Raw genomic sequence first — 27,776 nt, 5'->3', positions numbered from 1 at the left:
CGCCTCCTTCTAAGAGAACTGTCTCTTCAAACCAATGAGTGGGACTCGCCACTACCAGAGGACATGAAGGGAAGATGGGTGACTTGGCAACAGTCCCTGCAATGTCTCAATGAGATCCATGTTCCCCGTCCATACACCAAGATGTCACTATCCGAAGCTGAACGCACGGAATTATGCTTGTTTTCAGATGCGTCTATGAAAGCAATATGTGCAGTCTCATACCTCAAAGTTATAGCTCCTGATGGCACGACAGAGGTTGGATTTGTCCTAGGGAAAGCACGACTTGCCCCACAGCCAGAGCTAACTGTGCCTAGGCTTGAACTTTGTGCCGCAGTAATGGCAGTTGAAATGGCAGAAGTGATATGTGATGAAATCGATCACTCGATAGACAAAATCAGTTTCTACACAGATAGTAAAGTTGTCCTTGGTTATATCCACAACCAGTCCAGGCGCTTTTATGTGTATGTAAACAACCGTGTCCGCCGCATCAGAGAGTCAACCACTCCTGAACAATGGCATTATGTCGCGACAGACCACAATCCTGCTGATTATGGTTCACGATCAGTTCCAGCTGCTGCACTAAAAAACACAATGTGGTTCACGGGCCCATCCTTTCTTCAGCGTTCTCCCGAGATCCAGTTGGAGCAACAAGGATTTGACTTGCTGGACCCCAACAATGACACAGAGGTCCGCCCAGAGGTACAGACACTTTGCACAAGCATCACTAAAGTTGCACTGAGTTCAAATTCTTTGGAGCGTTTCTCCACATGGAAGTCACTTAAGAGAGCCGTGTCACACCTTATTCATATTGCCCGATGCTTCTCTCAGCCTACAACCACCACAAAGTGCTCTGGATGGCACATCTGTAAAACCGCTATCTCCCCTGAACTGTTAGAACAAGCAGAGACTGTAATCATTAGAAATCTACAGCTTGAAACATATGCAGACGAAATGCAATGCATCTCTGAGAAACGGAATCTTTCTAAAAATAGTCCACTCCTGAAGCTGAACCCCCTCATTGGCAAAGATAAGCTATTAAGAGTTGGTGGTCGAATTTCTCGTGCAGAGCTGGGAGTTAAAGAAACGAACCCCATAATTTTGCCAGGCAGACACCACTGCACTATCCTCCTAGTGCGCCATCACCATGAGAAGGTGAACCATCAAAGCAGGCATTTCACCGAAGACGCTGTTCGAGAAGGTGGCTTCTGGATCATCGGAGGAAAACGATGTATTGGTAAAGTTATTATTAAATGTGTGACATGCAAAAGATAGAGAGGGAAATTTGAGGAACAAAAAATGAGCGATTTGCCCGCTGACAGACTCAAAATGGAACCCCCTTTCTCCTATGTGGGAGTGGACATGTTTGGCCCATGGGAGGTAACTGCAAGACGAACAAGAGGGGGGCAAGCGAATAGTAAAAGATGGGCAGTACTCTTCACATGTTTATGTACAAGGGCAGTCCATATTGAAGTCGTGGAGGAAATAAGCTCTTCAAATTTTATCAATGCATTGAGGCGCTTCTTTGCTCTGCGAGGACCCGCAAAGCTGTTACGTTCCGATTGCGGCACGAACTTTGTTGGTGCTCACAAGGAAATGACAACAACATCGGAGGAAGAAAAGATACAAAATTATCTGCCAGACCAAAGGTGCAAGTGGATATTTAACCCACCACATTCGTCCCATATGGGAGGAGCGTGGGAACGGATGATCGGAGTGGCTCGCCGGATACTTGACAACATGCTCATGCAGGCTGACCATGTGCAACTGACTCATGAAATCCTAACTACATTTCTTGCAGAAGTAATGGCCATCATAAATGCACGCCCTTTGTTGCCAGTATCGTCAGACCCAGAAAATCCTCACATCTTGTCACCTGCGATGCTGCTGACACAAAAAACGCAGGCAGCTCCTCAGATCTGTGATAACGTCGGCGAGAAGGACATGTTGAAAAGCCATTGGAAACGTGTTCAGTTCCTTGCGGACAACTTTTGGAGCCGGTGGCGTAAGGAATATTTGAGCTGCCTCCAGTCTAGGCAGAAATGGCATCACAAATCAACCAACATTAAGGAAGAAGATGTTATTCTTCTCAAGGATAAACAAACAAGAAGACATGAGTGGCCAATGGGCGTAATAATAAAGACTGTTCCCAGTGAAGATGGGATCATCCGGAAGGCTGAAGTTGAAGTTGCTTCCCAAGAGACTGTTAGAAACTATTTTCGACCAATTTCAGAGATGGTCTTGCTATGTTCGGGTGGTACTTAAGTTATGTGGTATCCTTAAGATACCAGACAGGGAGTGTTTTGGCCGTTATTATTTTTTCAATTGTTTATAGTTAAGAGACTGTTGCATGCCATCCCCCTTTCAGTCCCAGTTTGGTGGTGCACTGTCCCTTTAAGAGAGTGTCAAAAGTCAGCGCGAGAACAAGCGCTCCCTGCTCACACAAAGTCTGTTATACACGAAGCCAAGTAGCCGTTAGGTTGTGTCTGACGCTTAAGTCCATAAAACGGCATTCCCTGTAAGTGTTTTCCAAATATTTAACCATTGATTGATGTTAATTCGTAGAGTTTGTAAATCGCAAATTAGGATGTGAACTATTTGCATTGCTGACTGTGCCGCTGTGATGTGTTTGTTTCGTCTCGTTGCACACTTGAGTACAATGACAATAAAGGGATTTCTATTGTTTCAGTTTCACACCTGCCATATAAAGAGAAGGTCTAAACCCATCCTGGCGTCAGTGACTGATTGTGTGGAGGTGTTTAACTAACTGGTTAGCAAAAAGGTTCTGTGAGGCCAGTACACATATTCACAAACATAAATTACAAACAGAGGGTTTCCTACTCAATGGTAATAGAATAGAATAGAAATCCCTTTATTGTCATTGTACTCGAGTGTGCAACGAGATTAGATGTATGTATGTATGTAACTGTATGTAAACTGAGAAGAAATATGATTAGAGACTTGATTCTCTAGAAGCCAGGTTTTTAGGTGTTTACCAAAGGAAGTGAGAGTGGGTAAGTCTCGTACGGCATTTGGTATTGTGTTCCAGGTGTGAGATGCTCTGTATGAGAACAGTGACTGGCCAAAGGTACTTTTTCTGAATGGAACTGTACAGTCACCTCTAGACTCTGCACATATTTATTTAGTGGAGGTGGAGCCAAACCATTGAGAATTTTGTACACAAGAATACAATCAGAATATTTGTGTATGTTTTCCCAGCTCAGGAGTTCATATTTCTTCAGAATTTGACAGTGGTGGTATGTGTTCGGGTTTTTATCCAAGATTTTCAAGGACTGTTTGTATGCAATTTCAACAGGCTTTAGTGTGGTTTTACATGCCATTGCCCAACTAGTTAGACAATAAGTCATATGTGACATTATTATGGCATTTAAAAATAGTTTTGATGAATCGAGAGTTAAATTATTCCTAATATATCTAAAGTTAGAGAGATTAAGTTTCATGTGATTCATGAATCTTTCTATTTGTTGCCTAATCTGTAACTGCGAGTCCAACATGATTCCTATATTTAAACTCTTGTACAACCTCAATTTTCGTTCCTTGCACATATACGTGAGGATTTGTATCAGCACACCTCCGAATTGAAAAGAACATACAGACAGTCTTTGATACATTAAGATGTAAGTGAGAACGTTCTAGCCAATTTGACACATCAGACATGGCTGCTGATACATATTGTGCAGCTTGATATTTGTGTGTGTTCATTCCGACTGCCACATCGTAACCATAAATTAAAAAAAAATAAAAATGACGCGTATACATACTAAAGCTGTTGCTTTGTAATTTATATAGATGTTTTGTTTAAAATCGCCCTGGCTCTTCTTTTTGTCTTTTCTATATTTTGTACGTATTAATAACTGTGTTTGGTTTGTTAATGTTAATAAAGTTTTTTTCACATAAACAAATATTAGTAAATATTTATCATCTCATCAATATTTGGACAACAGAGTACTGAGTTTCGAGATGCTTGCGATAATCGTTCTCGAAATTGTATTTCTCATCAATTTAGCTTAGTTAAGGGATATTTTATTGACAATCTAACATCAATATACAAAGACAGAAAAAAATGGTGGTGGGGGGCGCGAATCTTTTTTTCTTCTTGGTAGGGGCGGGCGTGAAATAATTGAGAAGCACTGCTAGTATATGCAGACATTATATTCATAGAATCTTGCAGCCCGATTGAACCACAGCATTGTTGCAAGTTCGGTAGGAGAAACTTGAACGTCCCACTGCTGGAACAGCAGCGGCTTCTCGGGGCATAGGCGGAAGTGACGCGAGAGATGACTCGCCGATGTGGCGTTAATTTAGTTGTTTTTTTTATCAACCGAATTAAAATATATAAAATATATATTAAAATAGAACAGCCAGGGGTAAAAAACAAACGCAGAGGTAAAGAAATATATTTAAAAAATACGTGCTTAAAGCATGACGTCATTAGCAAGCGCGCAGCTTCCGAAGGGCCTCGACCACATCCACCGATCCGTCCACACCGAAATAAAAACAACCACCGCTAAATTCTTCTGATTTAGTGTGGAACTGACTGTAATTTTCTCGCAGGATTTCCAGTGCTACTCTAAAGGACGCCGACATAATTCATTAAGTCTTTGTGTCCCGATAACCTCATCTTCACGCGTTGATGCTTTTCGGCGTAGTTAGCTTAGCTTGTTAGCTAGCTAGCCGCTAACGAAAAGAGGCACATGACTCATCGCCAAGCAGAGATCAAGTGTGGATTTTTTGGGATTGGCGTTTGAATATGTGTGAAAGAACGACACCCAAGTACAAAGAGGAACTTTGTGGAATAAAAGAAGAGAACGAGCAACATCTTCAACTGCTGGGCGAAGTTAGCAAGCAGCCTCGTGTTGTGCCACTCAAAGCAGGTTTGTACACGTCTTACTCCCATTTGCTTTGTAAAGAACGACTTTCTGTCGTTAGAAATATGCATCACAACATTAAGTTGTTTGGGGAAATGCGTTCACTGTTATTGTCATTTTATTTTTAAATGTTGCCTTTGTTGGAGTTGTGTCACCGTGGAAATGAGAAGTAGTTCGTAAATCAACCTTTGAACGCCAAACTTACTCCAATGCGTGTTCGTTTTTTGTACTCAAGAAGAAAAGGGTCAAATAAAGACTCAACAACTGATTAGAGTTCCGATATTTAGTTTCTTCAATTTCTGGAGTTAAGGAAATACTTCAAAGACATCTGGGCGGCTTTTTCTTAATCTCACGAGAAAACTGCACTCGGGCGAGCACAGTCGAAAAATGCGCCCCATCTTTCAGCCCAGCTTCAGTCTTTATAGGAGTTTTTTATGTCAAGGGTCATGTAGGTTGAATCTGTTGAATCGGTCGTCCTCACTCCCTCCCACGACACGGGTCCACATCCAAGGGAAGGTCCTCCCCAGGTTAGTCATCGTGTGGATAGTTGATTCTCGTCTGGTCGCCAAGACTGGCACGCCAAGTCTGGCCTTCTCCGGCGGGCAGTCTCTCCGTCTCTCTCCTCGCTGGCATTCCTCTGTATTCTTGTTGGTGTGCATGTGTGCGTGTGTATGTGCACATGTATATGCAAGTATACGTGTATGTGCATGTGTATGTGCAGGTGTAAGGGTGTGTCCGTGTGTATGTGTATGTGTATGTGTGTATATGTTCGCGTGTATGAGCAGGTGTATGTATATGTTTGTGTGTGTATGCGTATGTGCATGTGCTCCGATCTCCAATTGTTCTGTCTTTCGGAATGTGTTTTTTTGATAGCGTCTGTGTGAGTCCTGCAGTGCCCAATTTGGTATGTTTGCATCTCTACAGCCAATGTGGAGAATGTGCTTTGTTGTCTTTGTCCATGAAGTGCTGTCAGTGTGAGGGCAGCTCAAGGAAATGCTATGTGTGCAAATTTGTTCTCACTACTGAGAATTTCAATAAAGTTCACACATTTCAACTAAGTACTATAAATTTAGCATATGAGAATAATATAAGAAATCAGTAAACATCAGGACTACAATCCCAGTCATTCTTGTGACCCATGCTTCTAGTTTCATTTGATAAATGCTTCTTGTTTCATCCATGTTTAAAATATTTAGTAAATATGAACCTGCTAACTTTAATAAACGACATTCTGTCCCGCATGTGTTTAAAATAATGCCAGTATTCGTAATACAATCCTTCACCTTTTACTTGTCGGTTTGCCGAACATTTGTTTATGCCAAATGAAATCAGTGCAGAAAATAAAAACCAAAGAATAACCAATAGTGGGGGGTGAACTCCATTTTTTTCCTTTTTTTTTTTATAAAATTTGAACTGATTATTTAACATTTTACATTTTCTGTTTTTTATATCTTGTTCGAGCAATTCCTTACGGAAGGAATTCTGCCTGACTCTGAAAAATGTGCACACTGCAACGAAACCTCAATGGCGGTTGATAAATTTTAGTGAATAAAACACAGAATATTAATTATTTTTTAAAAAAATCAAGTACGTATTGGTCTTATTGTTTGTCTTTTTGTGTCCTGCAGACGTCAGTGAAAACGATCTCTGTTCTGTGAAAGAGGAGCCAGACTTGACTCACATCAAAAAGGAGGAGGAGGAGGAGGAGATCAACAAGTCACCAGTGAACGTTGTCCCTATAAAGACTGAAGATGAAAACAAGGATGAGAGTGAGGACAACAGAGGGGCGGAGCCTACAAGCAGCAGTTCAAGTCATTACGTGACAACAGAAGGTGACGAAGACCACCGGGGGCCATCACAAGCACATAATGAGGACACATTATCAGACGCTCATGACGACGATGATGATGATGATGATGATGATGATGATGATGGGCAAGCCAAAGGTGAAAGGGCATGTCACACTGACTCATTAACTTCAAAGCTGTCCTTAAAACCACACACAAGAACACACAGTGGAGAAAAAACGTTTTCTTGCTCGGTTTGTGGAAAATGGTTCTCTGAAAAGGGAAATTTAACAGAACACACACTGGAGAAAAACCTTTTTCTTGCTCAGTTTGTGGGAAAAGCTTCTCTCAAAAGTCACATTTAACAAGTCACACAAGAACACACAGTGGAGAAAAACATTTTTCCTGCTCAGTTTGTTGCAAAAGCTTCTCTCAAAAGGCACATTTCACAAGTCACACAAGAAGACACAGTGGAGAAAAACCTTTTTCCTGCTCAGTTTGTTGCAAAAGCTTCTCTCGAAAATCACATTTAACAAGTCACACAAGAACACACAGTGGAGAAAAAACATTCGCCTGCTCAGTTTGTGGCAAAGGATTCTCTCAAAAATAAACTTTAACAAAACATAGAAGAACACACAGTGGAGAAAAACCTTTTTCCTGCTTGGTTTGCGGTAAATGTTTCTCTCGAAAGTAATCACTCAAGAACACACACTGGAGAAAAACCTCTTCCATGCTCTGTTTGTGGAAAATGCTTCTCTGACAACTGGGCTTTAACAAAACATAGAAGAACACACCTTGGTGAAAACCGTTTTTCCTGCTCAGTTTGTGGCAAGAGTTTCTCTCAAAAGTCGTATTTAAGAAGCCACCCAAGAACACACACTGGAGAAAAGCCATTCAGTTGCAGCGTTTGTGCTAAAAAAATCCGCCACTAAACAGCATGCTGAGACACACGATTGTGATGGCGAGATTAGCAGCGATCCTTGAAGCTAACAAAAAAGACAAAAAACTGAAGGAACCGACTCTTTGTGGTAAGATGTAAATGTGATTTTGAATAAAATATGATGTTTTGAATTTTGCAAAGCTTTTTTATTGACATTAAGCCAATGTGATCACTGCCAGAAGAACCATTAAGTCTGAGTGATGATGAGTTTTTTTGTGTGTGTGTTTACATCGAACATGTAAATGAAATTAATTGCCTTTGCCTGGAACAACATTTTTTAACATTATGCTTTTCAGTTGTCTTTTTAATCGTACCTAATGGAAAAGGTGTGAGAAGAAACTGTGCTTATGCAATCAGTGCCTTCCACAATCATCAATAAAATCACTTGTTCCACTTGCTCAACTGGCCTTCATTATGCTGTGAAAAGGTGAAAAACTGAACTAGAAGTTGAACTATAAAAGGAACCAGAAAGAAACGCAAATCGGCTCAGTTTCTCTCAAAGGTTTTGGTATGTCAGGAGTTGGCAACTTGATGGCGACTGGAGTCAGCGTTCATTTGTCACCACTGAGGAGATGATTCGCATCACGCAGTTCGTTGCTGCTGCTGTCTGAATTGGACCCGGGTGGCCACACGCGAGCGTCCCTGAATTTCACCGGCGGATCTTCAGCTATCCCACGTCTGACCCCAGATTGTTATGGAATTTTCAGCAGTAAGGGAAGATCAATGAGATAGTCTGGAAAATAAATTGTCTTTTAGGTCAGTCTGCAGAGTGATCTCAGTGGGAGAAGTGCTGGGAAGATACTGATGCACACAGGAAGATGAAAATTTATTTGACAGGAACTGTGGAATCTTCAAACAAAAATATATTTTTTCTGCGTTTATCATGAAATATTTAAGTCCTTATATCAACACTGTAATCATTTTTAACACTAACATTTAGGACATAAAACAGTGACGTATTTTAATTCAAAATTCACAACCACGTCGCTGGCGAAAAACCCTGTAAAAAAAGCAAAGGTTCAAGCATGTTGACATAAAGTATCACTTTATCATGTCAACTGTTAGTAATAGAGAAATACATTTGGAATACTGTCCAACCGACGACATGGTGGCAGATGTTTGAACAAAACCGGAAACAAACGTTAAATAAATACATGTCTCAAGTTCATATTTGGGAACTAAAATGTTTGGTCATATTGTTGGAATCTTAACTATTATCTGTACCAAAAGTTTACCAAAATGGTTCGAATTAATTATCTGACTCCATTAATGGTTAACCAAACACGACCTTCATTCATACAACAATTATGCACACTCGTTTTTGAAAGAAAGAAATGACCAGGAAGCCGGCAACTTCACACGGGAGCGGATTTATTTCTAACAGGAGATCTAATACAAAGCCTGGGGCTCGGTTCCTACCATTACAGCTCTGCGCGTCCCTGTACCCAACAGAGGACGACGCCCCGCTCGAGTTGCCCAGGATCATTTATACATTTCAACAAAACAAAGAAAAGACATCAAAGACTAGTCTCCTATTTGCTATGTGTCAACTGCAACTAACTTGAGCTTTCTCTTATTGGATATCTTCACCCCGCATGATGGCGGGTCAGCTCTTCCCATGTGCGCGCGCCAAGGCAGTTGTTCATGCGCTCAACTGCCCATGAGCCACTCGATCTGTTATTCCACTCTCACGGTCGACCGTCTGACCATCTCACACAACAGCACCTGGATGTCCTTGATGTCTGGAACTTTTCCGCGTCAGCTCACCCAGTTCTCCGACGTGCGGCTCGTCCTGCACAAAACATCTGCCACCTATGCACTTCACACAGCCTGCCCTGACCTTTTATTGTACATTGAATTAAAGCACAATCAGTACATATCTTTATTGCACTAAACTGAATAAACTTGTAGTCAATTGTATAAAATCCTTTAATCCCTCACATGGCCTCAGCGAACTGAGGCCGTCACCCCCACAAAAATAAGAATAGAAAAATAATCAAAACAGTAAAAAATAAAAATGTAGAATGATATATAAAAATTGTATTCCCTCTCAGACAACTGAGGCCATTACCACTGACTCCGCTGAACCCCATGGACCTGCTGGCTGCCAGAGGAACTGGCTGTGGGCCCGACACGGGGATCATCATGTACTTGCCACCCAGTGGCAGCGGGCCCAAGGTGCGTTCAAGGCTTATAACTGTAGGAGACCTGATACTGTCATGACCCGCGTTGGTCATGTCAGTGTTTTTTGTCATTGTTTTTCCTTCACCTCCCTGCCATGTCTTCATTCTGTTTAGTTTGTCAGCTGAGTAGGGGCGTTTCCCCTCAGCACTCCGTCCCCATCAGCCACGCACCTGTTCCCCATTAGCCGCGCACACCTGACTCCCATCTGCTCCCCTAATCAATAGACTATTTAACCACCCCTGTCTCGGCGGCGCTCGACGATCAGCCGCCGCTCCAAGTTCCTTTCTTGGGGGCGTTCCACGATCAGCCCGACGGACCGCCGCCACTCCGGGTTCCTGTCTCGGCTGCACCCGACAGCCCACCGCCGCCCCTAGATCCTGCCTCTGCTGCATCCGGCGTCCCGCCGCCGCTTCTCGTCTCAGCCTCGTCAGCGGACTCCATGTGGCGTTCAGGTCCTCCCGGACGTCCCCCTGAATGGCCACAGTGGGACGTATTGATCTGGCCACCCGCACGGCCGCCTGAAGGGCCACGAAAAGACTCGCTGGTCTGGCCTCCCGGACATCCCCCAGACCGGCCTCGAGCAGGGGTTGTGGTCCCGCCTCCCGACCCCGTCCGCCCACCCTCGTCTTGGACTTTGTTTTCGCTTTTTCTTTTTTTGCCTTGTTTGGGACGTCTGGAATCCGTCCCTTGGGGGGGGGGGGTACTGTCATGACCCGTGTTGGTCATGTCAGTGTTTTTTGTTATTCTTTTTCTTCACCTCCCTGCCATGTCTTCATTCTGTTTATTTTGCCAGCTGAGTAGGGGCGTTTCCCCCCAGCACTCCGTCCCCACCAGCCACGGACCTGTTCCCCGTTAGCCGCGCACACCTGACTCCCATCTGCTCCCCGAATCAATGGACTATTTAACCACCCCGTGCCGACAGCTCAGCGTCGGTGCATTGCTCCAGCTACACCCTCTATTCGCTGTTTCAGTCTAGTCACTTTCTGTTCATCCTTCGTTATTTTCGCACCCCGCCTCGTTCTGGTTTGTCCAGTTTCCTCGTTTGCCTGCCTGTTCATTTAATAAACTCCCTCCAAGTTACCTTGCCTTGGCTTCCCTGCCTCTTTGGGTCCTGCCCGCTACCGCGACGACCCCGCAGCCTGACAGATACAAGGTATACAACAACATCCGCAAAGCACCATAATAGCTGTAAATACTGCCACTGAGATTAATATAGAGCTAATCAGACCTTTCCATTTACCAAAGACATTCAACCATCCTGACCTCATTTCCGAATCTACACCTGAATGTTCTTTCATCTTTTTGTTCAAAGTTTGCAAACCTTCCAATGCCTTGGTGAGACGCCCATCCGGTGCCGTGTTGTTTGGTGTGAAACTACAACATTGATCCCGAAATGTCCCGCACACTCCTTGTTTTTCAGCCAATAACATATCTAAAGCAATCCTATTTTGAAACGTCATTAATGAAGTTTTTGACAATTGTTCATGTACCGCCTCTAAAGCTTCTGTAGTAAAATTACTCAATCTCTGAGCGTTGTAATGAACATAATTTATGCAATCCACATTTTTGTTTGGGGTCAAATGCTTTCAAACCCTGATGCAATTTGGTCTGCCAATTTGTATTTGTCCGGGACCCCTCTTGGCACGCTTATCGTAACCAATCTCTCAGGCCTCTTTTTTGTCTATCCACACCGGACATCGGGACGACTTGATTGAATTGATCCCACTTTAACTGGTCCAAATCTACAGGTGCCACACTCACCGACATAATTAAGGTCACCAGGGAACACCTGCCAGAGGCATTGGTCGGCAGCCTGTCATATCGAAATTTCCCACCACACCACAACCAGACGTCTGCACGGGAAAGCGGGGGTCCTGCTGGAAGAGACACATTCGTTTCACACCAATCCCACGGTATTTGTCCAATTGTCTGTCCTGTTCCATTCAATTTCAAACACGTAAAATTTTGCTTGGCCACCTCATTATCAAACCCTTGAATTCTCCAAATCAATTGTGAGATTGAATAATTTCGCAGATATACCAACCTTGGGGTCTCGGTCACAAATTTTATAAAACAATATCACCTGTGCGTCTGTCAACCTATCCGAGCTGTCCTCCCGTTCCTCGTACATGACCGTCTGGTTGCAGTGGTATTGTAACATCACAATTTTTGTCTCCACTCCGTCTGTCTAAAAAACAGTCTGATAGAGTAGAAGCAAACATACTAAAAGCGTCCTGCTAAATTAAATAATTGACCTTCTGTCCCGTAAGTGTTTAAAATAATGCCAGCAATCGTTATACAATCCTTCCAAAAAAATGCATGCAGCAAAAAATATACTATGAAAAATATAAAATGACCCCCTGTCGACCCCACCCCCTAGTGGGGTCGATCCCAATCAAAGTTATATTAGAGAACAAAAAGTAACAAATAAACTAGTGCCGTCCCGCGATTAAATTTCTTAACTAAATAATCGCAATAATACCATAATTAATTGTATTCGATCACCTTTTTCAATTTATTTGTGAAGCTTGTATCAGTCACTTGAATAATATAACGTAAACCCACCAAATATTATATCTATTTCAATTCCCAGACTGTTGTAAAAGCTTTCTTCGAATATAATCTTGACCGTGGCATCCTCACAGGCATTGCCCCCAGAAACAATTCCCGAACGTATAAATTTAGTTTTGCTGATAATCACCACAATTCAGCAGTGTTGGTTCGCAATAATGTCCAAATGATATCCAGCTAATATAGCACAATATTAGAATATGACTTCGCAACATGGGCAAATCATTCCTGAATTAAATAAAATTTAGTTCACTGAGTTCAAATATCTAACTGTGTTTAGAGATTACCAATTAAGCCCCGAGCCAACGATCCAATTTTGACCGTTTTTTGTCAAATCTTGAAAGCAACCCAAATGAAATATAAAAATAAAATAAAAAATAAAAAATCCTAAAACTATAATAACGCAGATACCAAATTAAACCTTTTTTTTTACGGGAAGAATAGGTGCTCTCCAAGACATAGACAGCTCCAAAGACCGCTGCAGTCTTCACCTCCTATTGTCTCCCGAATGCCTCCCTCCACCTCCAGGCTGTGCCCACTCTGATTCTGTCAACTGGGCGAGGGTGTAGAGACAGTAAAACAATTGGGGGAGCTGTGGAGCAGAGCCCAAAATCAGTCGGGCCCCGTGTCCACAACCCCTCCGGCAGAGACGCACACAGAGCTACCTCTCCCGAGTGACCCGTCTCGTGAAATTTTGAAATTTAGTCACGTTCCCAAAACCGAAGAATTTGTAGTGGGTGTTGAAATATGATATCCTGATAGTGACGCGGAGTATTCAACATTCGTAATAGACGTCTGAACCCAGCCAACCGCCTCTACACACCGCTTTACCATGGGGCCTAGATCTTTAGTATGAAGACGCGCATCAATAGTCAATGTGATTTGTGGCTCAGCGAAAGTAAACAATTCATACCATTTCTGCTGCTCAGGGACAAGGCACGCATGCGAGGCAACGCCGGTAGACATAACTAATATATAATCCGAATGCAAGATGAACTCCTGACTAAATTTGGATGAATGCATTTTGATAAACCAAATCATGTGTGCGATCATATGTACAGTGTACAATGTACTGGGTCAATTGGTGAATGGGTGGAGGTTGGATCAGGAACAGGGCATACCCACCGCGGGAGGATGGAGAACCAGGTTTCAGAGCTGCCCTCAGATGTTTCAGTTCAGCCAGTGGAATGGAGGAGAGCACCACATATGCTCCACGGCCCCCTTTCATGGAATGGGGTACCAGCGGGTTGGTGTCAAGAGTGCGTTGGGAGTGGGTAACGGTGGCGCCCCCTGCGCTGGTTGAGCTCTGGGTGACAGGAATGGCACCGGACCAGAGGATGGCACATTCCAGAAAGTGGCTCGGTATGGACTGCTCATCACCCAGTGACCCCACACTCCGGTGCAAGAGCACACCCCACTCACAACCCCCGTCTATAACCACCCCTACCTCTGTTACCGCAATCCCGACCTCGTTGACCGGCCGGGTACGGACAGCCAGTCTGCTGGGGTGCCGCGTCACCCGAACCTTGCCTAGGAGCAGCAGAAGCGGAAGGCGCAGGTGCAATGGGAGCTGCATGCATTAGCTGCCCCACCCCTTTTTTTTTTTTTATCTCTCTTGGCCTCCTAAACATGCAAGTACAACAATTTTTAGTAACACTCCTTAATCCAATCCCACATTTTCCTTTTCTGATGTCGTGCAAAATGATGTAAAAAAAAATGTGTTCTCCTGAGACTGATTAGCATTTTTTCATTGATGGACTGTTTCACATGATGTCCGTAACCGGAAGGACACGCCCTGAGGACGGCCAACTGGAACAGCTGCGGAATGACGACATTATTGGACGGGTCACTGCCGGAAGTCTCACTCCATTCACGTCTCGCCCTGGCCACATAGACCAGGCCTGTCTCCTCCGCTCCCCACCTGAAAGACACAGCAACATCATGCTGCTCTGTAGGTCTGGCCTCGGCCTCAAGTAAGGACAGTTCCTGACATCATTCACTTGATGCTTGAATTTGATTAGTCCAATCTGTCTCCAATAACAATTTGAAAATCAGTACTTGGGAGTGCAATAGGGATCCAGGTTGATCAGACCTGTCCGCCCATTGCATCCTACGTGGTGTTCGGGCTTACTGGTGCCCTCAATCAGGTTTCTTTCCTGAGGCCCGTCCCTTAAACATTCACTCAAACCACTTAGACGTACAAACACTTTTTCTGTCACACTTTCATTCACCAAAAAGATACTTTCCAAATCCACACAGAGACCCCTCCCTCGGCGCTAATTTAGCCTCAATTTAGCCAACGTATGCCAAAGTTTACGACTGTGCGTTTGTGGATTTTCCCATTCAGTCTCCGTGAAATCGTTTCTTCTGTTCCTCCTGGACGTAGCTGACGATCCTGCACCTGTGACGTCAAACAGCTCATAGATGTGGACGTTAGCATTCTGGTAATTATGGAATGCTGTCTTGTCCCTTAAAAGTCGTCATGTCAGGGCTGGTGTCGCAAAGTCATAAAACATCTGTCGTCCACCTTTGTTACATTTGATACACATCAGTTAATAAATCAGCTGCCGAACTATTTAATCAAACTTTATACTTGGCAAACTTCTCATCAATTGCTAGACATCTCCTGTTCTAAAGATTTTCTTTAAACATGATCATAAAATGTTTCAATTCAAACCTTTCCCAAAAACCTAATCCGTTTGTGTCATGGTCCGTTTTGTCCTGTCATGTTTTTGTTTTGTGTTTGCCCAGCTGGAGTGGGGGCGTTTCCTTCCAGCACTTGTTCCTGTTCATGTCGTCATGGCTGGAGAGACGCGCCCACCAGCCACGCACCTGTCACTCGTCAAGTCATTGATTACTGCACTATTTAAACACTCCACGCTGACTACTCAGCGTCGGAATATTCATCTTGCTCTTGCTCATGTCCCAAGTTGTGAATTCTAGACACCTTGTTATTGCATTCCGTGTACCTTTTTCCCGTTCATTGTTTGTGTTTCCGTTTTCATTTATTGATCTTCTCGGTTGAGCTCAATTGGTTTTCCTTGCCCTTCTGCGGTAAGCGATTTTTGTTCATTTTGTTCCTTGCCTTTTGCAAGCCTTTTTCGTTCCCGTCGTTATTCCTCTGGTGTCAGTTTTTCCACCAGCGTCTTTCGTTGCACTTTGTCGGTATTGGGTATGATTATATATCTTATATATCTTGTCCGCACCCCAGCCACGCCTCCCCATCTCCAACCCTCACAAACAGCTACCGTCCATCGGCCACTCGACCCCCATCTTTCCAACCTCATATCTGCAACTCCCCCTGCTCATCCAACTGCTCCCATCACTTTCCCCACACTCTAATTTCCTAATCAACTCAGAGTTCCCAATGGTCACATTTCGTACGTCCGCAAGACACATGCTCAATAAAGCCTTTGTGTTTCGGTTTCATATACTTTTTATCTCAAGTAATTTCATCGCCAATCCTCTCCCGTAATTTCATTGCTAATCATCCCCTGAAATTTTTATACCAATCATAATTTTACACTCCCACCATTTCCCCATTTTTAATCAACTACGACTCAAGCAGTGTGGAACTCTCACCGGAGCAAGGTCCATCCTAACACAGATTTTCCGTGTTTTGGATTCTTCTCTCTGTACTACCAAAATATCCACAACTTCATTATTTATTCAATCAAACCAATCAGGCAGTTTTGTCTTATCGCCGTTAGGTTTCCCCCTGTTCTGCTTCAGGGTTGCATTCACTCACGTGATCGCTTGAACTTTCACACGATATATTGTATGCACCACACGTTACTTTAAGCATGTTTTGTTGTGAGTGTGGGACGCAAACCCCACTCTCTCCTTTTTATCATCACTTACCAGACATTAACACTCTACTTTCTCTTACACCCCTAAACATTAAACCAATTGAGCATCATAAGACATAGACCCGGGAATTATGAACATGAGACACGACAACCCAGTAGAACGCAGCACAGCAAGGGCCACTAATTGCCACGGGACATACACAACGTATAGGCAGTTAGACAATTACACAACAACGTCACAATTAACACACAGACAACAGCACAAACACAGAACTGAGCAAGTGAACCACATTGGAACACCCCGAAATCAAGAAACTGTCAACAATATCGGAACACCTTAAAATCTATTCTATATTCCAGCAACCGGAACGCTCCACGCCTCGGTCAACCACATATACCGTGACTGCGCGCTCTTTTACCGTGACTGCGCACTTTTTATTGAGGTTGCAGTGCGACCATCAGCTCGTCAGCTGTGCACTTCCCTCCACCGTGTATGCCTCTGCAGCGACAGATAATGGTGGTCCGAAAGATCCAATCTTTCCCAGCCTCAGTCCACTTATATACTATTCTATACTAACTATACTGAGCGTCACTTTATTGGGAACGCTGTGCACACGTTCTGCTAGTCAGCTGTGCATCCCCTTCTTCGACTGCCAGAGCACGAGACTACGGGTTTTGACTACGGGTGCTAATTTCTGTTGCCGGCCAAAAACAGGAGCCCCCTACTTATTTCACCTGCGAACGCTTCCAATATTACTAGTAATCCATGCGCAATCTACATTCTATACAAAGCATTCCTGAAGTCCAGAAACAATATATCCAGAAACACTGACAAAATTTAACGGTCTAATAATCGACCACGTCTTTCCACTCTACAATATAACAAATCAGGAGACTTTGAAAAACAGGCTCTCCCCTACCTTTGTTCTGATTGTCCAGGCCTGTAATATTGTAGAGTGTGAAGAACAAGCCGCAACGACTCCCTCCTTGAGAAAATCACGTCGGGGTCACCAAAACTGCTGGAGTTGAGCCACCGAGAAAACGAGAAATATTTCGTAAATGAACCTGAAAAGCCAAACTTACCTACCGTATTTTCGCAGCCATAAAGCGCACTTTAAAGTCCTGAAACCCGTCCAAAAAAGCCAAGGCGCCTTTTGAGGAGGAGCGCCCATTTTGTGGACCAAGTGCAACAAGTGCACTGCTGGGCTGACTGCGAACATGAACTGCCTGCACACTGCTTATATAGAGAGAAGGCAGGCATGGCTAACGACAACAGGCGGACGTGAGAGGGGAGATGGGCGTGAATGACAACGCAAAGGCACGCCCCCAGTGCAAAGCAGGCTCCAGTGCCCCTGTATGGGCAAACGTGGCTGCTTGCTCTGTCGTTAGAGCTTTCGCAAAGGCCGGCTTCTTGAGGAGCCGCACACAGCAGCGACACGGGAATCTGACAATGACAAGAGGGAACCTGGCGTGTTTGTGGGAGAATTTGCCCAGCTGTTTATTTCTGATACAGAAGATGATTTTGATGGATTTTTGGATGATGACTAATTAATAGTAATGTGAGTACATTGTTAAATAGTTCAATAAAATACAACCAAACTCAGTTTTGCTCCTGTTGCCTTTTTAAAAACAGCTAGCCACGCTAGCCATGCTATCTTCTGTTTTAGTGTGCATGCATGTTAACTAAGGTATTGTATCGTAGGCTGGTAGGCAGAATTTTGCTGGGCCTACACCATTACGCTATTCAGTTGATTCGGGGTGATAGTTTTAGTTTTGATGTAACACCATGACCGCACATCGTTTGTTGATTAGTGATTTGCTCACACCGGCATTGTGTCGGCATCCCATCTGAGGGGCTGCGCGGCAGCGAGACGGCGCGGCAGACTGATAATGACTCTCGTGTTTGGTGGAGAACGTGTCCAACTGTTTATCTTGGATACAGAAGACAAGGACTTGGTGCATTTTTGGATAAGGACAACTTCTGCACGTTGTTAAAAGCTAAAATAAAATACCACAGAACTCCCGCTGCCATTTTAAAAACACGCGAGCGCGACTGAGCAGCTAGCGCGACTGCTTGGTTGCTTGGTTCTGTTTGCGGCCAATGATACCGCGCGTTCTATCTATGTATCAAATACAGAAATAGCACCCTCACCTGGGACTGCGCCCCTTGGTATGGCGCGTCTTTTGGCCGTAAAAATACGGTACTCCAATGCGTGTTCGTTTTTTGTACTCAAAAAGAAAAGGGTCAAATAAAGACTCAACAACAGCTGATTATAATTGCGATATTTTAGTTTCTTTGATTTCTGGAGTTCAGGAAATAGTACAAAGACAGATATCTGGGCGGCTTTTTCTTAATCTGACGAGAAACTATAATCAGACGAGCACAATCGAAAAATGGCGCGCTGATCTCAGCCCAGCCTCACATTTTATAGGAGGTTTTTTTATGTCAAGGGTCATGTAGGTTGAATCGGTCGTCCTTGCTCCTTCCCCGGCCTGGCTCACGTTCCACGTCCAAGGCTGACCTTCTCAGTCAGGCGGCAGTCTCTCCGTCTCTCCTTCCCCTGTAATCTCGTCAGTGTACAGATTGTGTGGTGTATGTTTTCCCAGATCAAATTGTTATGTTTTTGGGTGTTCTTGATCGCGTCCCGGTGACGTCCTCCCCGGCCCAATTTGATATGTTTGTATCTTCTATGGCCTATGTGGAGAATGTGTTCAGTCGTATTTGTCCATGAAGTGCTATTTGGTTTGTCATCAGTTTAACCTGAGCAGACTGAATCTGTTTGTTCTGAATGAGAGTGTGGGTCATGAAAATACTATGTGTGCAATTTTGAGGTCTTACATTTAAACTAAGTCATGTAAATTTAGCATATGAATGCATCAGTAAACACCATGACTACAATCCCAGTCAATCTTATCGATGCACTGTACTTCTGCTTTCATTTGATAAATGCGTTTTGTTTAATCAATGTTGAACGTATTCAGTAAATATGAACCTGCTAAATTAAATAATTGACCTTCTGTCCCGTAAGTGTTTAAAATAATGCCAGCAATCGTAATACAATCCTTCACTATTAATTACATAACGCCTACAATAAAATACAACTTTAACTCTATTGGTGAAAGTAAAGTTTAATTTAGGCTATTAAGTAACTCAGTGGTGGGCCTTCAAGGCCTTCTCTGTTGGCCAAACATAATCAATAAAAAAAAATTATCATAATCGTTGCATTGATGTCATATTATAGCTGAGCGTTGTATTTTTAGGTGAGTTTTGAATCCAATCGGAATTCCGCTCGCTCGTGTTGCCGGGCAGGTTTCACAATACGAGGAGCGCGCATTATTCGTTCCGAGGCCTTAAGATGCAATTGTACGGGCATCGCTTCTGTCAAAGTCAATGAGCTTTCATATTTGTTAGACGGTTGCGATAGCCAATCAGATCACGAGTTGGTTACAGTGAGCCTTCTCGCTGGCCTTATGCTGAGGGTGATGAACGCGTTTTGTGAAGCGCGATGTCGAATCAACACACCCAAAAGTCGTAATTGGCGGCCGTTGGAAAATCTAAAATATATTCTTGCTTTTTTTTAAACCACAATGGCCAAAGGAGGGAAAAGCATGGATTTCATTGCAGATACACTTGCAAGGACATTTTCAAGTCGGACCTTTCAAGAGAAGCTATATCGTTCAACACTCACTTAGTGGTGCGTAAGTGTGTTTCTGGATATTATTTGTCCAGCCGTGGTGTCATAAATGTTGGTATTTTGATGGGGATTTATTCAAGTAGGACAAAGAAGGACTTCACTGAAGGCTCAGGTGTGAAATGCACAGAAGTAACTTAAAAAGACAAAGTAAAAAAATTATGAATGCTTAAGAATGTGCAAGAAAGAAAAATGTTGACAAATGTTGAAAATAATGATATTTTCAAGAAGGTATTTATTTCTTTGTGGTTTATTCATTCAATTCTATACTTATTTCAATATTTGAGTATTATTTTTCTTTCAATATGTAGTGTAATTTGTCTTTGAAGTGTGGGTCCTTGCTGCCTTCCGGAGAGGCAGCCGAGCAAGGCTGGATTGGTGATGAAAAAGAACAAAAGAAAGAAGAAAGATTTTATTCTCGTCACATGCTGATGTCAAATGAAGTCTCCCCAAAAACGTGCGAGCCCCCTCTCAGACATTCCCTTCTTACAGGGAATGCCCAAATAGGATGTGAATATCTAATTTTCCCTTGTTGCATATGCATTCCCATCCCGCTCGTCTTCGGGATTTCCGTCCAAAAGTCCCCCAGAGGGAGAACAGATGCGTCTCCCCGTTGATACGACCAGTCTACTCGTGACCACCTTAAATTACTTCCATACCCTGGAAGGTCACTGACCTGGCGAGAGAATTGCCCCCACCATAAACAATGCTCAGGCCTATTTTCTCTCAGGGCAGTGTCTGGTTACATCGGAACTTCAGAACCAAGACTGGTCACTTCTGTGAGCTCCAGTCCCTTCATAGTTTCATAAAGAGAATTACTTCCCAGATCTAGATTAGGCCATTTAAAAATACACAACTTTTTTTTTCATTTATTAGAATTTATATTTAAGCTTGTTTATGTAATAATACAATATTTATTAAATTATTTTAATGTTAAATTATATCAATATTAATTTAAACCTTTTTATTTGACTCTTGAATATTTCTGAACAAATTTGTTCATTTGAATATGTATGCAATTTAAATTATTCCATCCATCCAGCCATTTTCTGCCGCTCATCCAGGGTCGGGTTATTGAATTAATTTTTTAGTATTTTTTACAATTCAATATTTATTTCAAGATCAGGACTCTTCTCAATGAGTTCAATATTTATAAAATGTTTTATATTTCTTATTAATTAAATTAGGTCTGTAAGTGAGTGCCAATTTTAATATTTCCCTATTTCATTATATAAATAATCCAATGTATAAAAAATATAATACAGCATGAAAAAATATATTTGGTATATTTGACAAATTTATAGTTTTTTTTCCGAAGTGAGATTCGGCTTAGCAACAAACCCCAAACGCTTGATAGAGCTCAACCTAGAAAGTGTATTTAGCCAGTCAGAAATTTATTCAGAAAGCGAAATATTAAATGTATGTGAGGGGATATTTGAAGAGTTTGAGTTTTGTTCAATGGACCATACATATACGAGCCAGCCTAACACAGCGAGAAAACCAGCGCTGACTCCAGTCGCCATCAAGTTGCCAACTCCTGACAAAACCTTTAAGAGAAACTGAGACGATTTGCGTTTCTCTTTCTTGTTCTTTTTATAGTTCAACTACTAGTTTAGTTTTTCACCTTTTCACACAGCGTAATGAAGGCCAGTTGAGCAAGTGGAACACGTGATTTTATTGATGATTGTGGAAGGCAACGATTTCATAAGCACAGTTTCTTCTCACACCTTTCCCATTAAGTACGATTAAAAAGACAACTGAAAAGCATAACGTTAACAAATGTTGTTCCAGGCAAAGACAATTAATTTCATTAATAATGTTTGATATGAAAACAAAAAAAAGATCATCACTCAGACACGTTGCTTCTTCTGACACTGATCACATTGGCTTTGTGTCAATAAAAAAGCTTTGCAAAATTCAATTTCATCATATTTTATTCAAAATCACATTTACATCTTACCACAAAGAGTCAGTTCCTTCAGTTTTTTGTTTTATTTTTTTTAAGCTTCAAGGATCGCTGCTATTCTCACCAGCACAATTGTGTCTCGCAGCACCCTTTTTAGAAAATAATTTTTTAGCACAAACGCTGCAACTGAATGGCTTGTCTCCACTGTGCATTCTTGTGTGACTTGTTAAATTTGACTTTTGAGAGAAGCATTTACCACAAACTGAGCAAGAAAAAGGATTTTCTCCAGTGTGTGTTCTTGTGTGACAAGTTAAATTTGACTTTACATAGAAGCATTTTCCACAAACTGAGCAGGAAAAATGGTTTTCTCCACTGTGCATTTTTGTGTGACTTGTTAAATTTGACTTTACATAGAAGCATTTTCCACAAACTGAGCAAGAAAAAGGGTTTTCACCACTGTGTGTTCTTGTGTGTGCTTTTAAACTTGGCTTTTGAGAGAAGCATTTTCCACAAACTGAACAGGAAAAAGGTTTTTCTCCACTGTGCGCTCTTGTGTGGATTGTTAAATTTCTCTTTTGAGAGAAACTCTTGCCACAAACTGAGCAGGAAAAAGGTTTTTCTCCACTGTGTGTTCTTGTGTGGGTTGTTAAATTTGTCTTTTGAGAGAAACTCTTGCCACAAACTGAGCAGGAAAAAGGTTTTTCTCCACTGTGTGTTCTTGTGTGTTCTGTTAAATTTCCCTTTTGAGAGAAGCATTTTCCACAAACTGAACAAGAAAAAGGTTTTTCTCCAGTGTGTGTTCTTGTGTGACAAGTTAAATTTGACTTTACATAGAAGCATTTTCCACAAACTGAGCAGGAAAAAGGGTTTTCTCCACTGTGCATTTTTGTGTGACTTGTTAAATTTGACTTTTGAGAATAGCTTTTACCACAAACTGAGCAATAAAAAGGGTTTTCACCACTGTGTGTTCTTGTGTGTGCTTTTAAACTTGGCTTTTGAGAGAAGCATTTTCCACAAACTGAGCAGGAAAAAGGTTTTTCTCCACTGTGCGCTCTTGTGTGGATTGTTAAATTTCTCTTTTGAGAGAAACTCTTGCCACAAACTGAACAGGAAAAAGGTTTTTCTCCACTGTGCGCTCTTGTGTGGATTGTTAAATTTCTCTTTTGAGAGAAACTCTTGCCACAAACTGAGCAGGAAAAAGGTTTTTCTCCACTGTGTGTTCTTGTGTGGGTTGTTAAATTTGTCTTTTGAGAGAAACTCTTGCCACAAACTGAGCAGGAAAAAGGCTTTTCTCCACTGTGAGTTCTTGTGTGTCTTGTTACCTGAGACTTCTCAGAGAAGAATTTTCCACAAACCGAGCAAGCAAAAGGTGTTTCACCAATGTGTGCTTTTGTGTGACATGTTAAAATTGACTTTCGAGAGAAACGCTTGTCACAAACTGAGAAGGAAAAAGGTTTTTCTCCACTGTGTGTTCTTGTGTGTTCTGTTAAATTTCCCTTTTGAGAGAAGCATTTTCCACAAACTGAACAAGAAAAAGGTTTTTCACCACTGTGTGTTTTTCTGTGTCCTTTTAAAGACAGCTTTGAAGTGAATGAGTCAGTGTGACGTGCCCTTTCACCTTTAGCTTGCCCATCATCATCATCATCGTCATGAGCGTCTGATAATGTGTCCTTATTATGTGCTTGTGATGGCCCCCAGTGGTCTTCATCACCTTCTGTTGTCACGTGATGACTTGAACGGTTGCTTGGAGGCTCCGCCCCTCTCTTGTCCTCACTCTCATCCTTGTTTTCATCGTCAGTCTCTATAGGGACAACGTTCACTGGTGACTTGTTGATCTGCTCCCCCTCCTTTTTGATGCGAGTCAGGTCTGGCACCTCTTTCACAGAACGGAGATATTTTTCACTGACGTCTGCAGGACACAAAAAGACAAACACACATTTGGTTTGATCATGTCAAAGCTCATGCAGCGACTTTGTCTTATATTGTTTCTACAGTGCGGCACGGTGGCCGACTGGTTAGCGCGATGGCCTCACAGTGAGAGACATCATCGGGCGTGGGTTCAATCCCGGCTCCGGCCATCCTGTGTGGAGTTTGCATGTCCTCCCCGTGCCTGCGTGGGTTTCCTCCGGGTACTCCGGTTTTCTCCCACATTCCAAAAACATGCATGGCAGGCCGATTGAACACTCTAAATTGCCCCTATAAAATCCTCGCTCTTCCTCTACGCCGTTCTACACTCGCAAGATGCAAACTACCAAAGCCACGTGTTACGCCTCATCCGAGTGCACTTTCAGATGTAAGTACAAGTTATTTACATGTAATATTAAGACAGCACTCATGAGAAATATTGGGCAGCAATGTTTGGATATTTAGCTCCAGATTAAGATAATTTAATTAGTTGCGATATCGGCCAAATATAACTAATGTAGCTCTAAGAACTATTGCATAGGAGGTACGGCTGAAACATTTGAATTGTCTTATTTCTGCATGTTAGCATTATTTTATTTAATCTTTTCCTTATGTTTTAGGGAGCAAGGAGATGACCGCGCTGATCAAGCTGCGCGGGGAGTACGACAGCCTCTTTACGGGGGCCAAGTTCTCCGCAGCCACAGCATGGAGGCAAAAATACAATTTCTATCGGGAAAAATATTTGACGGGTTATTGTCTTATTTATTTCCATCCATTTAAACTCAAAATATCAAAAAGAAAACGCATAAAAATGGTGAGACCCACTATAGCAATTTTATTCCATTCATCAGCCATTTGTGTTTGAATTAGATTTGCGCTAACACGCAGCTGTTTATTCTAGCACAGAATGTGCCCTGTATAAATTCCATGTACCCCCGACAATGTGCTCCCCAATTACTGATATTAATGAATAATATAATCTGCATGTTACCCATAACACCAGGATTTCTGACTAATGTTTGCATCTTTTTTTATCCTTTTTTTCAACCTTTATTTTTGCATGCATTTTTATTTATTTAATACAGGACCATCGTGAAAAAACTTGAGCTGCAGGGCAAAGTGACGCCCCTGCAGGCAAAAAAAAATGGGGTAATTTAAAAATGAAGTATAAAGTATGGAAGTCCACATTTTTTTTCTTGTGTGTGAAAATGAAGATATAATTGTTTTATCTTTTTGCTTCTTTTCAGATAAAGGATTGCAAAAACCCAGGGATTGGCGAAGGGTGGCAGGGAGAGCTACTGCCGATACTTGGCCCTGGTTCGAACTTATGGATGGAGTGCTCGGACAGAGTCCATCACCCCCCCTGTCCTAATTGCCTCATTCCCTGAGGAAAGACCAGGGCCAAGTCAGGCCATCCCTGAAGAAATACCAGGGCCAAGTCGGGCCAGGGTGATGCAAGAGGCGGAGGAGGAGGAGGAAGAAGAAGAAGAAGAAGAAGTAGAAGAAGAAGAAGAGCGAGGCCAACAGCCGGAGCAACGACAGAGAGGGAGAAAGCGAAGGAGAGAGGATGAAATTATCAGACTTTACAGACTCGATTTAGCAATGCGGAGACAGGAATTGGAGAGACAGAGGTTGGCAGAGGAGGGAAGGGCAACTGAGAGGAGGGAGACGAAGGTTTTTCAGTTTAATGAAAAAAATGATTGATCAAAATAAAAATCAATGCTTGGTGTTCAAGACTAAAATTTAGATAACATTCATTTAAAATTAAACAAAAACCGGGATACTTTCAAAACAGATGAACTAGTTTGTATCCCAGTCACACCTTGAGATCAGCTTCTTCAGACAAAAGTGAAAAAGCCCAGGTTTTTGAAAGACCAAAACCTTTACAATAATATGAAGACTCCACCATGTCTGTTTTGCTTACAAACTATTAATTCATTGAAAAACTGGTGGACAAACAAGGCATAAATTAAGTACATCATAACTCACAGTAACTATTCACAGTAAATAAAAAGCATTCCCCAGTTCATAACTGTTGCAGGATAAACCTGAGTGTGTCAGTGCAGTTTTGCCAATTCTCGCCTGAGCAGGGACTCATTTGGAGCATGGATGGAACCTTTCTTCCAGGACCCATGACATGGATGGGGCACGAGCAAGAGTCCTGATCTTCCTCTCGTGACTTGAAGTGGGGCATCATACCGGTTGCAGTGTCCACTACATCATCCATTACGTGGGGGTTTGCAGGGATGGTTGGGGCAATAGATGGCTGCCATGTCACTCCAAAAGATGGGATAGATTTATTAACCATTCATTACATTGTATATGAATCTATTTTTCCATCTTCTCATATTTTGCCATGTTTGTGTGTCTGTGCTCTTTGATGATTCAGTTAAAGATTATTTTGTGCCAAAGGTGTGGTGCACCTCCAGGGTGTGGAAAAAGATGGCCCGGAATCTCACCTTCATCATTCCAAAGGCACGCTCAATAATAGAGCGTGCCTTGGAATGATGAACGTTGAAGCGCCGGGCCCACACACCCTGCACCGGCCGCTTGTAAGGAGTGATGACGGGGAGTGGTCGTGTGGTACGGGTACCCTCCATCTGCCAAGATGAAGTGCCCTGGAGGAGGATACAGCCCTCTTTACCAAAGAGGGCTGTGCCGGAGGACCCTGGAGTCGTGGACTGATCCAGGCCAGCCCATGTAGATGTCCAGAAAGCGACTCTGATGGTCACATACAGCTTGCATAATTATGCTGCTGAAAAGCTCGCGGTTCTTATAAGTCATGACCATCAAGGTCACTTGGAGGCTTGATTCGGACATGACAACCATCTATTGCTCCAGCAGCTCTTGCAAATGCCTGGGTCACTGCCTGAAGCTCTCCTGCAGTGTTGGGGAAGTGGATGACTCTGTGGCAAAGAGCCACCACTTCCCCAGTGACCCGGTGGATGATGTAGTGGACGGTGGACCGCGGCATCCCAAATGCTCGTGCCTGCGTTTAATGAGTATTTTTTTTTCATAAAAACAGCGCCACCGCCCCCTTAACTGAAATGAACTTCAAGTATCACCGCTGTGGTGCCGTATATTATGGAAAAGTCTAAACAATACACCAAAATTTTGCCCTATCCTGGACTGGGTGTGTGTTATCTAGTCGCGCACCCAATGTGAATAATAAAACCTGCGAGGCACATGAGCATGCTAAAGCGACAACTATATCTTAATCTGTTTTTGTGGACCCTAAATTACAATATCTTATATCTCCTTTCTTGTTGAGGAGAACCTCCGGGATGGGCGTGATGCGGCGCTATTTGAAGCGTTCTCCGGCCTTGTGGTCACACAGGTCACATGTCACCTCAAACCTGTGGAGAGAACTGGAGGAGTGGCACTTGCAAGCGAGAAGGGGTAAATTACCTCCCTTCTGAAACTTTCAGCTTTGCATAAATTTTGTGTAATAATGTCAATCAATCATTCACTTGATGCTTGAATTTGATTAGTCCAATCTTTCTCCAATCACAATTTGAAAATCAGTACTTGGGAGTGCAATAGGGATTCAGGTTGATCAGGCCTGTCCGCCCATTGCATCCTACGAGCTACGAGATTTGTGCTGGCGATCCTTAATTTTGCCTCAATTTAGCCAGAGTATGCCAAAGTTTACAACTGTGGTTTGTGGATTTTCCCATTCAGTCCCCGCGAAATTGTTTCTCCTGTTCCTCCTGGGCGTAGCAGAACGATCCTGCACCTGTGACGTCAAACAGCTCATAGATGCGGATGTTAGTCTGGTATTTCTGGAATGCTGTCTTGTCCCTTAAAAGTTGTCATGTCAGGGCCGGTGTCGCATAGTCATAAAACATCTGTCGCCTACCTTTGTTACATTTGATACACATCAGTTCATAAATCAGCTGCCAAACTATTTAATCCAACTTTATACTTGGCAAACCTCTCATCAATTGCTAGACATCTCCTGTTCTAAAGACTTTCTTTAAACATGATCAGAAAATGTTTCAAGTAAAACCTTTCCCAAAAACCTAATCCTTTTGTGTCATGGTCCGTTTTGTCCTATCATGTTTTTGTTTTGTGTTTGCCCAGCTGGAGTGGGGGC

At 42.7% G+C, this 27,776-nt stretch overlaps 1 protein-coding gene across 1 annotated transcript; it reads right to left on the bottom strand.

The window, feature by feature from the left end:
* Positions 1 to 1,343: 1,343 nt before the first annotated feature.
* LOC148342046 (uncharacterized) lies at positions 1,344 to 25,778 on the bottom strand. Its single transcript, XM_088288048.1, has 6 exons — positions 25,763 to 25,778; positions 22,291 to 23,399; positions 11,577 to 11,650; positions 10,879 to 10,936; positions 1,864 to 2,029; positions 1,344 to 1,381 (listed from the first exon to the last, which is right to left on the bottom strand). The coding sequence occupies exons 1-6, from the start codon at positions 25,776 to 25,778 to the stop codon at positions 1,344 to 1,346; spliced, it is 1,461 nt and encodes a 486-aa protein (XP_088144174.1).
* Between the last annotated feature and the right edge of the window lie 1,998 nt (positions 25,779 to 27,776).

The sequence above is a fragment of the Idiotropiscis lumnitzeri genome, chromosome 2 (assembly GCF_059441095.1).
Source record: "Idiotropiscis lumnitzeri isolate Australia: NSW breed Sydney's pygmy pipehorse chromosome 2, RoL_Ilum_1.0, whole genome shotgun sequence".
NCBI classification, from domain to species: Eukaryota; Metazoa; Chordata; class Actinopteri; order Syngnathiformes; family Syngnathidae; genus Idiotropiscis; species Idiotropiscis lumnitzeri.
This window is presented reverse-complemented; position numbering and strand designations above follow the sequence as displayed.